The sequence below is a fragment of the Falco naumanni genome, chromosome 2 (genome assembly GCF_017639655.2).
Source record: "Falco naumanni isolate bFalNau1 chromosome 2, bFalNau1.pat, whole genome shotgun sequence".
Taxonomy (NCBI): domain Eukaryota; kingdom Metazoa; phylum Chordata; class Aves; order Falconiformes; family Falconidae; genus Falco; species Falco naumanni.
The window spans coordinates 2,219,957-2,232,819 of NC_054055.1; the positions used below are offsets into that span (position 1 = coordinate 2,219,957).

The window sequence follows — 12,863 nt, forward strand, 5'->3', positions numbered from 1 at the left end:
TCCTCTGCACCTCCCAGGGAAGGGATTCTGCTGCCAAGGAACTAGTTCAAATGAAATAGGGGAAACAGGCATGCGTTAAAATCCCAATACTGTTCAATAAATTCACCTTTAAAAAAAATTTCGAAAAGTTACATGTGCATTTTCACATGCATTTGTGAATGAGTATTATGCATTAAACATGGAATAGTGCCTGACATTCTCTATATAGTAAATAATATCCAGCTGTACAGTGTAAATTTGTAGTATAAAAATACTTTGAGTACTTTTATGACAGTGGAGATGGATGTATACTCTTGCAACTTTGCCAGGCTCTATTGTTTGGTAATTAGAGCTGGAAAACTATGAATATTCTGCCATTTTTTTGCCTTGCTCCCCATGCTGCTGCTCTGTGGCCTTGCAAAGTATCTCCCGTTCCCTTTCATTTTCCATACCCCTCCAGGGGGAACGGTAATCTCTGGATACAGTCCTTAAAAAACCATTTAATGTCTTCGTTAAAATTTATGAAGTTCTCCTTGGCATTTTTTTAATTGAAAAAAAACCAACCCAACAACGTTTTGGGGAGGAACCCTGAGCAAGGAAGTTAAATGGAATCCTTGTTTACAGTAGTAAAACCCAATCTTTTTCCCCAAATATAAGAATTTTGTTTTTTCTGCCATGCCAGTGGAGCTACGTAAATAACAATTCTTAGAATTAAACTGATATCTAATCCTATCCTGATGTCTGTTCTTTCTATAAAACTCAGTGTTCCTTGAGGCAGTCAGCTGCAATGGCATTGGCACAGCTTTACAGCATTATTAAAGATACAGAGAATGATTTGGGTTGGAAGGGACCCTTAAAGACCATCTAGCCCTTTCTCCCCACCCCCCAACCCAGCCCAGGCTGCTCCCAGCCCCGTCCAGCCTGGCCTTGAGCCCTGCCAGGGATGGGGCACCCACAGCTGCTCTGGGCAGCCTGGGCCAGCGCCTCGCCGCCCTCACGGGGAAGGGTTTCTTCCTCACGTCCAACCTAAATCTCCCCTCTCTCAGCTTCAAGCCATTCCCCCCTGTCCCACCGCTCCCTGCCCTTGCCCAAAGCCCCTCCCCAGCTTTCCTGTCGGCCCCTCCAGGCACTGGGAGCTGCTCTAAGGTCTCCCCGGAGCCTTCTCCTCCCCAGGCTGCACAGCCCCAGCTCTCCCAGCCTGTCCCCACAGCAGAGGGGCTCCAGCCCTCTGACCAGCTCCGTGGCCTCCGACGGGCCCGCTCCGACAGGTCCGTGTCCTTCTGATGCTGAGGACCCCCGAGCTGGACGCAGCGCTGTGGGGGGGTCTCAGCAGAGAGGACTGTAATAATAATGATAATAAATGATAATGGTAATACCACCTTGCAGAAGAAAATTGAGAACTTTAAACAAACAGAATTCTCATTAGAGAGAAACTCCTATGAGAAACCAAAGGTCTGGAACAAAATAATGTTACAGTCGCTGAGGCTGGCAGGGATCTCTGGAGATAGTCCTCTCCAGCCCTGCTCAAGCAGAGTCACCTGGAGCAGGTTGTCCAGAGCCATGTCCAGTTGAATTTTGACTGTCTCCATGGATGGAGAGACTCCACACCCTCTCTGGGCAGCCTGTGCCAGTCTTGACATCTTTTAGAGTAGGTCTTTTCTGATGTTTAAGCTGGATTCTCTTTGTTACACTTTGTGTCACTGCCTCTTTTGTCTTTTTGGAGCAGGCTGGGGCCGACAGGGTAGTTGCAGCAGAAGGGGTAGAACTGGAACTTGTCATTTCTCCTAAGACGTTTCATAAGATGTGGTCATTCTAATCTGTTCATAAAGCCAACCCAAAGTGCTTTCTATGGTGGACATCACTTCAGCTCTGCCTATTCTGCTCTAGCATTTAGGCCCAAGTGTCTGTTGATCATCTAGGTGGTTGCACCCGGTGGGCTGGCAGCGGGGCCCCGGAGCAATCTGCTTGTAGGAGATTGCGTAGGAGATTGCAGAATACCTTAAGTGGGAGAGAGGGAGCCCTGAGGGGTGATGGTGGGTGGGTGGGAGTGCAGAACAATGGCAGGAGCAGGGATGTAAAGATGGTATGTGAGATAGTGCCAAGGCTAGTAGGCCATCATCTCCGTCTGTCCCTCCCGTGGGGTGTCCTGAAAAGGGACTTCTGGTTCTGAAAGGAAGGACAGATGGTAGCTATTACCAGATGATAATGGAGAGATAAAGAACAGGGCTGGAGGCACAAAGCAGCAGGATGAAGAGACAAAAGAATCCTGATGACTCGGAGAGGTGGGGTGGGAGGGTCGACTGGAGATGATGGTGTCAGCTCCAGAGGTCTACACCCCTGAATTCCGGCGTGGTCTGCCACCTAAGGGCAACCAAGACATGTGATGAGGACCAGACAGCAAGTGTCTTTTTGTCGAAACTGCTGTAGCAAAAATCTCTAGGCTTTACAGAAGAGGGAGATATTATTTAAAACCAATTTCACACTCATTTCAAGGCCTTCACTCACTGGAGGTGCAACACCTTGTGTCTGGAATGGCCTGACATGGAGCATCATCGTGGCGGGGAGGGCAAGGCAGCCTGGCTGTTAAGCCCTCATTACATTATCAGCCTGTCAAGGGGAACTTAGGTGATGATCTGGCTTTTGGATAGGTCTTTTTTGTCTCCTGCTGGGAGACCAGGGTTGTTATGGTATGATCTTTTTGCTTTAATCTTCTAAAAATCTTCGGCAAGGTTGCTGGCCCTGGTCTTTGTTTCTTCATTTTGGGTGTTTTTGCAGCTGCAGTCTGTCTTCCCGTTGAGATAACAGAGGGGAATGGCCCCGCTGTCTGGTGAAACCTCATGACCATTCTGTTATCGGCGCAGAGTTTTCTGCTGATTAAATCACTTGTGCCCTTATTCAGGCTTTTTCTGGCCTTGAAGCAAACAGAAAATTCCTCTCTGTTTACTAGCTTGATTGCTGTTGATTGCCTGCTTGGTTATCAACACGTCAGTTCTTGCCACCATTGCTTCATTGCTTTCTGCCACTTTCACAGTCGTGCTTCATTTGTAGCATTTGTGTTAGAATACCTAGGGGTTCTCCTTGTGGCTGCAAGAAATCTGGGCGAGATCACTTCAATACATGTGTTTTCTTGCCTGGAGGCTGGACGGACTGCATGGACAGACATAGTTTGGGGCTCGAGTTAGGTGGTTATGAGGGCGTTAATATGAACGAAACCACTCTTGTTTTATAATAACATGACTTTCCCTTCCTATAATTTGAACTTTGCTGGAGTGTTGCTACAACCATTGCTATAATAATAAGCACAGGCTCAGAATGAGATGATCATGTAATATTTTGGGAGATATCTTTTAGCCTGATTTTTCCTTCTGAAGTCAAGTTCAAAGGCGGTATAATTACAATGACCATCCTGTGTTCTTGCTCTCTGTCAGTGAGATCAGCATGACAAATCATCACAGAAAAGGCCCGGCCCAAAGTTCTGAGCTCATTTTGCAATAACTATGAAGAAAATTCTTGCAGGGTAGGAGAGGAAAACCAGATGTGTGCAAAACAGTGTTAGGGCATCCAATAATATTTAAAATAGTCCTGCCAAGTTCCTCTCCCTGGCCAATTAAAATCAACAAAAATTATGCAGATGAAAGATTGCTTCGCCCAGTTTGCTGTGAAGTAGTCGGGCGATGTCGTGGCCATGCAGTGCCGTTACTCACTCCTACACCTCTTGCTGCCCCGGAAGGTGTAATGGAATAATAGAGGCTTCCTGGCACACCCGAGCAGGGAAGCGCTGACTTCACCTCCTGAACTGCCATCGTTTCTCACACCATGGTGTTGTCCCTGGCTGCTGCTTTGGTTGCTGTGTGTTGCTGTACCAGATGTTTTTCCCAGGTCCAACCACAGGCTCCGTGAGTCCAGGTGTCCCTGATCTCCACCAGCTTCCTATGGTGACTGGCAACGAGCAACTGTGGAGGACAGCCCTGCCGGGAAAGGGAGAGCTTTCTCAGCTTGCTCACTGGTTTGGGTCACCAGTTTATAGGGTTGCTGGATTCTCTCGGCAACACGGACAACCATGAGTTAGCGCAGAATAAACTTCCTGAAGTTTGCGAAGCAGCAGGACACCAGCCCTCCCTCTTCAGGAACGCTCAAGTAGCCTCCCTCATTGTCCGAGTCATCCTTCTCTATCTGTCAGCAGGAGCAACATGTTTCAGTGCTTATTTTCTTCTTCTTCAGCTAATGAATGCAGAAACCCAAAACTTTAGACAGAGCCTTCTGGCTAGTGCCCCAAGAACCGTATTTGCTGTGCTGGACCTGAGAGGGTCTTGCTTAAGCTGTGCTTGGGTCCTGGGAGCCAGCATGGGGGTGCAACTCCGTGCCCAGCAACTGGGGCACAGCGATGCGCCAGTGGAGGGAGGAATTGCTCCTTTTATGACCTTTTCTTAATTTTTTTCTTTTTTTTAAGGATGCTTTATGTGTGGTGCTATCATAGGAAAACTTGAAAGAATCTGATTTATTAAGTTCTAGGTAATTTTACATTTTTTATAACTGAAGACAGCAAAGGATAAACAGACAGCAAGCAATAGGTGCACAAGGTAATTTGGACCAGAGAGAAAAATGGCTGTTAATATAAAGTAATTTGGTGAAGCTTGTTGAATCTTTGCATTTGAAATAAAGCAGCATGTGGCCTCTTAGCATGCCCTGCTGCAGGGAGGCATGCTGGGTCTGGCTTTTTTGAAGCTAAACTATTTTACATTTTCTCCTGGGATTTTTTCCAGAACTCAAGAAGGTAGAAGAAGGGGATTGTGCTGAATAATAACTCCTTGCCAATGATGAAACTAAACCTATAAATTCAGGCCAAATTATGCTGGTCCGAGGCCTGTCAAAACTTTTAACTTGCAGAAGTGCTCTGATATGAAAATATTTTGTCATTGATCAGAACGTCCTAGAAAAAAGTCACTAAAGAAAACCCAACCCCAAGACCCCAAGTGGCCAGATATGGGGTGGATGGAAGAGCGGGGTGCTGGAGGGGTGTGTTGTATCCCAAAGGTGCTGAGCATGGTTTGGGGCTGTTCTGGCCATGGCAGGTACACCTCACATCAACTTGGTGGGCAAAGCGTGGGTGAGTCTTACTCATTAATGTGGGCTTCTGCTCAGCCAGATGTATGCAAGGGGGAGTTTCTTCTGGTGAGATTGATGTTGAAAGCATCGACAGCCATAGCTAATGTTGGGACGAAGCCAGTCAAGAGCTGTCATGGTGATGTTGCCTACATGGCCCATGCTCCCTGATGCACACGTGTGCATCCCTGCAGCCTGATTTCTCGTCGGTGCTATTTTGCAGCGGTAGATTGTACAGCATGTCTTCTCCCAGCGTTCAATTGTGAGATCAGTTCGTCTGCATGTCCCTAAAGGGTGAGTGGGGTTTCATGTCAGAAAGCCCATTTTTAAAAACCTGCTTTTGTAACAAAAACGGCTGCTTCCCCTTGTGAAATGCGGTTTGCCTGAGGGCTACCAAAGGCCACTTTGGAGAGGTGGTGTGGCTGATGCCCTCGGTGGCTGACGCTTTGCATGTATTGGTGGCAAGGCTTTCTGTGCTGCTCTAGAGCAGCGCTGAGGCTGCGGGCACTGGGGATGTGTGCTGGCATTGGTGTGGGCTGCCAGCAGCTCTGCCTGCAGTGGCACTGAGCCACGGGGCCGGAGTTGAAGAACCCACTGGGATGGTTTGCTCACCAGGTTTGAAGAAGAGAGATTTTTAGGTATGAACAAACCCCGTTCTGATCCACATTGTGCATGATCAGGGTGCATGCAGTGAAGTCATGCCAGGAACTTGGAGGGTTGCGCCAGAAGAGCTGCTTGCTGTCAGAGGGTTTAAGGGCTTATCTACCAATTTTTACCGCAATGGTGGAGATTAGAAGTATGTTCTTCTTAAAAAGCTCTAAAGGATAGACTAGCCATGGAATTTTAGGGTTTTTCAGGTTTTTTGGTTTGTAGTTTCAAGGGCTTTTGCTCTTTCCTAGGGGAAGTAATAAGTGCTCTAGACTCCCAGCCTTGGGGCAGCAGGGCGCAGGGTGGGTGTGTGTGGGGCAATGACAGTTATCCACACTTAATCATTGTTATTAGCAAAGCATTAATGGATTTGAATATTTAATGATGGCAATTTTTAGCATGCATGCATAAGGTGCAGTTGTTTACAGGGGAATTTTCTTGGGTCCTTCAAGCGCCTTGAAGGAGCTCCCTTTTCTCTGAAGCACTAAATGATGATCAGCTGTTTGGATCTCCTGAACATAGCACAAAAGCTCGGTAGTCTGAGCAGGGTATCTTACTTAAAAAACAAAACCCCACAAAACCCCCTTTCAATTTATAGTGTATGACAATGTGCATCAGTATATAAAATTAGTTTAGTGTTTGAAAGATGCTAGTGCAAAATCTGTAGCTAAGACCTTGAATCTTGAATTGTGTATATGAAAACACACCAGAAAGAACTGTTGCATGCCAAAATTAAGAGCTTGGTCTGATTTGATTAATGCTCTGACGTCCATTTCAGTGTTTTTTGAGTCACTTTGTTTTAAGTAGAACGTGACTTTAAAGAACATATTTTATTCTGTTGCAGATAAGTAGTTTAAATTAAAATCTTCATCCTTGGTCTGTGTTCCTCAAAATTAAAATCCCAGTGCTATATTCAGCCTCCTGATTAGGGATGCATACGTAATAAAGCTGGTTTTCAGTCGTGTTTAGTGTGGGGGCAGGAGGTAAGGAAAAACAACAGGTAAAAGTAGGAAAACAGGCTTATGTTTATATGGTATTGTAGTTTGTTTGGTTTTTTTGTACTGTGTTATCACAAATATTTAAGCTGGCTCGCATGGACACTTAAATTCTAGTAAATCAGTGGCAAAACAACAATATTTGTATTTGTATATATGCTTCTGTCTGCTCCCTTAGTGTATGTTTGCTGCATTTGTTCTTCTTTTCCATTCTAGAGTGGCAGTGTGTTCTCCTCTAACATTAACCTACTTGCAGGAGCAAAACCTGCACCTGGAACAGCTGTATGAAGCACAGCGGGGTTGTGTTTGTGTAATTCTTTTAGCTTGGGTTTGTGTGGGTTTTTTGGTTTGTTTTCTGGAGGTTTGGGGTTGTTTGGAGGTGGTGGTGGTTTTTGTTTGGTTGGAGGTTTTTGTGGGGTTATTTTAACCAATGCAGAAGTGAAATCTATAAATGTACATGGACCAGCTGGAATCAGTCTGGTTTCTTCCACGTGGAAGGCTCTGTGCTTACTGACATTTAGAACAGAATAAACTTATTTCAGGTGGAAGGGACCTACAATGATCATCTGGTCCAACTGCCTGACCACTTCAGGAGATTAAGGCATGGTATTAAGGGCATTGTCCAAATGCCTCTTTAACACCGACAGGCATATGGAGATTGGTGCTATTACAGACTCAAATTACAGAATCAGACTTGTTGAGGTGGGAAGGGATCTCTGGGGTCCATCTGGTGCTAACCTCCTGCTCAAGCAGGGCCATCCAGAGTTGATTGCCTGGAACCATGTCCAGATGGTTTTGAGTATCTCAAAGAATGGACGCTCCCTGGGCAGCCTCTGCCAGGGCTTGGGCACTCTCACAGAGAAAAGTCTTTCCCAATAGTCAGAAGGATCCTACTATATGTTCCAGTGTGTGCCCGTGGCCTCTGGTCCTGGCATTGGGCACCACTGGGAATAGCCTGGCTCCATCCTTTTAGCACCTGCCTGCGGGTCTTAATGTACATGGGTGAGATTCCCCCTGAGCTCTCTCTTCTCCAGGCTGAACAGCCCCAGGTCTCTCCGTGGAGGAGCCCCTCCCTTGACCTGCTGCCCGTGCTCCTCCTCATGCAGCCCTGGACACCCTTGACCACCCTTGGCCATGGTCAACTTGGTGCTCACCAGCACCTTCTCTGCCAAGCTGCTTTCCAGCCGAGCGTCCGCAGCCTGTGCTGGTGCCGGGGCTTGTTCCTCCCCAGGGGCAGGACCAAAGCAGGGCTATTGGCAGGCAGGTCTGGTAGTGCGAGTCCTCAATTTCACAAGCAAAATGACTGAGTGCATTTTTAAATGTAGTAGGTGACATATATTCTGTTAGAACCTCTGATTAGAGGAAGCCCAAAGGCCTCTTGGGAATCTTTTTTTCCATAGGGATTGTGTAGTATGTGCTAAAATAAATAAATAATATTTTAAAACTTCTCTGGATTTAATATTCAAAAGTCTTTTGTATTGATGGTGAATCCAAGTACTTGCTGGTTGTGTGGAGATGTGTCAGAGAGGTGGATAGTCCAAATGATCATTAAGTAGCAAGGTGAGTGCATGCCCAGTTATTTGCAGCAGATACAGTGTGTGTAGTAGCAGCAGGAGGAGAAAATACATCTACTTTTCCTATAAATAAGTTTGTCTTACGTTGAGAGGATCATCTTAGAGTTTCGTTTGAGCTCATACGTAATTTGGACTTTTCTGCTGAAATTCCTAGGGATTCAGTCTGAACTTTTTGAACAGGAAACCTTTCTAATGGGAACTGGGCCAGGAGCTATTAAACTGGTTGCACAGCGATCTTGGAGCAGTCACCCCTGGATAATTCATAGTCATTATCTGCTTACGTGAATCTGATATAACCTCTGTGAAACAAAAGGGTTTTTCTTAGTGTGTGTCATACAACGAGCTCACTTTTGGGGGCTATTTTCAGTGCCTGGCATGTGTGCAATTGTCTCTGCACCAACAGAGACAGCTCTGCTGCAGTTGGTCTGCGGTCGTCACGGCGAGTCACGTGTTGCCACGTGGCAGTGCCGTGGGAAGATGGATCAGCCACATTTGGTACTTAATGTGTACTCAGGCGTGCAGCAAAATTTAAAGTGTTAGTCTTGAAACAGAAAAATATGTGATAGCTAGGCACAGAAATCCATTTCATAATCAGGAAGAAAGCTAACTTTTTAAATGGATGTGTTGTATAAACATACTACTCTTACTCTCAAAATGTCCTGCCTAGATGCTGTGCCAACACTAACAATCTCCAAGTGAGGAATGAAGCTTGTGAAATAGGAGGTAAAATAACAGCTGCAGTCCTCTCCTGCCCCTGCCAGCAGGCACTGGTGGACAAGGCATGGGTAGGAGAAAGCCCCAGCTGTGCAACCTGCCCTCGGCGCCCTGGGAGGCCCGGGGCGGTGGAAATGGTGAGAAGTTGACCTGGAGAAGAGCAGCCTTGCTGAGGCCATGACCTACCCTTTGCTGTTGGGGATTTCTTAGGACACTGGCTGTTGGACATACCCCTGCTGTGAAGGACAGCACTGGGATGCTTTCTCCAGTGCTCAGCGAGCGCTTTTCAAACACAAGAAGCTTAGTGAGAAAACACGTTTGCAATATTTTTGGTACAGGCTACCTAACGTTGGTGTTTTCTTCCTCAGCAGAATTCTGCCGCATTGACAAGCCCTTGTGCCATGATGAAGATGAGCAGCTCAGCTTTGAAGCTGTCCGCAACATCCACAAGCAGATGGATGATGATGCCAATGGCAACGTGGACGTAGAGGAGAGTGACGAGGTTAGTGCTGGGCTGCTTTGCTGTCCTTCTCCCACGCAGCACTCTGCTTTTGCAGAGGGCTGTCCTGTTACAGGTATTGCTGATGTGGCAGGGTGCCTGAAATTCAGGTGTGCAAACTCTTAGGCTGTTGGCTGCCTATCTCTTCATCTGGCAGAGGAAGCAACGTATCATCTTGAGCCAAGTTTCTGATCCAAACGGTGCATTTCAGTACTGTAATCTTTAGTGTGTATGGTTTTCCCTCTGGTCTGGCGTTTTTTAGCCACTTAATCTTCTTCTACACACAAGGTATTATCGATTTACTCCAACACTTAAAGACAGACAGATTGGTTTACATGATTGTTGTTATTAGTTCATTCCTTTTTTAATTGTGGGGTTGGGAAACACCTCTGAATTCTGATCGAGCCTCTCTGACACTGTTGAGTAAATACACTGGCTCCTGTCACCTTCACATTACAGTGTTTACTACGTTCTTTCACCAACCCAGCTGAAACAGTTACAGTACATATATGCATACTGCTGAAAAAAGGAACAATTCTTTCGTTGTCTTGGCCTTGGGAGATTTTAGCTGATAATTTTATTAAAGAGAAATAAAATTCCTGATTTCTTACATAAGCACCAACAGAGATAAGTGACTACTAGAAAAAGGAAAGCTGTTTATTTATAATGTTGCCTCAGTTGCAGTGGATGCTTGTTTCCATGGCTCTGTGCCAGGTGAGGAATTCCATCTTGTAAAGATACCGGCATCTAAATAAGAAAGTCAAAGTTTTGGAGGCTAAAAGAAAACAGACTGGTGAAGGGATCTGCTGCCAGTCACAGGCAGTTCTCTAGTCCCAGTTCATAGAATCGCAGAATGGTTTGGGCTGGAAGGGACCTTCAAGACCAGCCAGTCCCACCCCTGCCAGGGGCAGGGCCCCCTCCCCCCAGCCCAGGCTGCTCCCAGCCCCGTCCAGCCTGGCCTTGAGCCCTGCCAGGGATGGGGCACCCACAGCTGCTCTGGGCAGCCTGGGCCAGCGCCTCGCCGCCCTCACGGGGAAGGGTTTCTTCCTCACGTCCAACCTAAATCTCCCCTCTCTCAGCTTCAAGCCATTCCCCCCTGTCCCACCGCTCCCTGCCCTTGCCCAAAGCCCCTCCCCAGCTTTCCTGTCGGCCCCTCCAGGCACTGGGAGCTGCTCTAAGGTCTCCCCGGAGCCTTCTCCTCCCCAGGCTGCACAGCCCCAGCTCTCCCAGCCTGTCCCCACAGCAGAGGGGCTCCAGCCCTCTGACCAGCTCCGTGGCCTCCGACGGGCCCGCTCCAACAGGTCCGTGTCCTTCTGATGCTGAGGACCCCCGTGCTGGACGCAGCACTGTGGGGGGGTCTCAGCAGAGCAGGGCAGAGCAGAGGGGCAGTTTTCCTAATCCCTTGATCCACAGCAAAACCACTGCCCAACTAGGGGCATGCTGCGTGTTGCTGGGCTCAGGGGGACAATGGATAGCTCTAGAGCTACATGAGCTGCTTCAAGGGTAGAGACAAAAGTCTCATGCCATGTCCCAAAACTGAGGCAGGGCTATGCTGGGAGCAAGGGTTGTTGAATGATCTGAATTCTTGGCCCTGGACGGAAGCAAGCTGGGATCTGCTGGGATCACTGCTGTTGGTGACCCAGCACCCAGCGTGCACCAGACTGGAGGTAGGTGGTGGGGCTGGCAGCTGCCTGTGTTGCACTGTGGAGCTCTGCTGAATGCACCCTCAGGCCTTTGCCTGATGGAGACGGTGGTATGTGTTTGTACAGTTTGTGGAAAAGCCTGATATAATCTCTGTGGGGTTGGGAATTTACAGAATTGTGACCTTCTGCTTGTGGACCAAAAGGTATCTCTTTTTGCACCCATTCTGATGCAGATGGCAAACTGAAGGTGTGTGACAGCCTACACAGCGCTGTCCTGAGAGCCGCTGTCCTCATAGCCCTTCTCTAGGGTGTGTTATTTCTGCTTCTTCTCAGGTAAAGAAATAGCAGTCCAGGGCGGTTAAATCCCCCACCCAAACTAATGCAGCAGTTCAGTTTATTGGGCGAACCCAGCCATCACAAGGGCCCTTCAGTTTCTGGGGCAGCCACAGTCTCCAGGGACATGGCACAGCAGCCGGGAGCTGAGCACCCTGTTTATGAGGAGCCAGCGGTGTTGGTTGGCTGTTGCCGGGTTGCAGTGCCGTTCCCTTTGCCTAAATCCCACTTTATGGAGTAATTAAAACAAATGAAAAGCTTTCAATTGCATTTCCTAAAATTTGATGTGTTCTCTGGAGGCGGTTCTCGGTTCAGAATTGCTTTGGAGCTGCAGCTCTGCCTCTCCCACTGACTCCTGGGGTAGCTGCAGGCAAATCAATTCACTCAGCGCATCCTACTTGCCTGTTATTAAATTGAGGATAAGCCGTATGTTGTTAGGGTTGGCCATTAACTAGCAATTTTTATGTGTCTCTGAGCAAATCTTGCCCTCTGTCCCAGTGGACTAGTTTAGAACTTCCTGCACAATCAGTAACAGTATTATAGGTTTGAAGCCTTTGTACTGTCAGTTCCTTTTATGTATAAATAGTGCCATTGTATGAGTAATAAAATTTATTTTTCTAAAAGGCTTCAGAATTACTGCCTTGCTGCCATCGCTCAGCAGTCTTCAAACCCCTTGTAGCTGGATGGCAGCTGTGCCAGAGCCCCTGCCATCGCCTGTCTTGGTCCCAGCAGCTCTTTTCCAGCTTCTGGGGTGTGTGTGTTATCCCTTCGTGCCCATTAGAAGCAGAGCCACCAGGACGCTGTTGCTGGACTTGGTAGTCGGACTGGTGCATGTTGCGGCTGAGGGGTCTCGCAGTGTCCCCCGCCCTGGGTGCTCCCAGCAGTCTCCTGTTAATTTTCCCCCGTTGCTACCCCTTGCCCTTTGCCATCTGCTTCCAGGGGTCGTTGATTCCCGCATTGCTTTTACCTGCAGCTGTTACCTCGCCCTGCTCATCTGAGTGGGATCCGTTGTCGTGTTGATCCCTGGCTCCCTTCCCCGAGATCCGCTCCGCAGGGGAGCGGAGTGCAGACACCCCGCATGCCCTTATGTCATGGGTTAGCCCTCACCAGCGCCCAGGGGCTCTTCTGGGGTCACCGCAGCCACCGCTGCACCCCTCACTGCTTCTGGCATCTCTAGTGTCATGTTCTGAGCTCTTTTTGTGTCTGAATTGTATTTGGGGGAATTTTGCAGTTGTCACAAGCTTCCCAGCAAAAGGTGGTGGTTCTCCTTGGGAAGAAAGGAGATGATGGTGTTTCTGTTGTTTAATGGGAAAAGCTTTTTTCTCTTCCTTCTGCTGTTGATGGTTGGACATGGGTAGTTTGAAGAAGTAGATAA

The 12,863-nt window shown here is 47.8% G+C and overlaps 1 protein-coding gene across 11 annotated transcripts in view; it reads left to right on the forward strand.

Annotated features, from left to right (window-relative positions):
- STIM1 (stromal interaction molecule 1) overlaps positions 1–12,863 on the forward strand; it is a 114,099-nt gene that overhangs the window by 32,548 nt on the left and 68,688 nt on the right. For 9 of the 11 annotated variants that reach the window (XR_005826171.1, XM_040582583.1, XM_040582582.1 and 6 more), the window contains one exon: positions 9,382–9,515. Coding sequence is in view for 10 of the 11 variants with exons in the window: in XM_040582583.1 (XP_040438517.1) it covers positions 9,382–9,515 (134 nt within the window). In the remaining variant the exon portion in view is untranslated. The remainder of the gene's footprint in view (positions 1–9,381; positions 9,516–12,863) is intronic. The other 2 variants (XM_040582584.1, XM_040582587.1) reach the window with 1 other exon arrangement.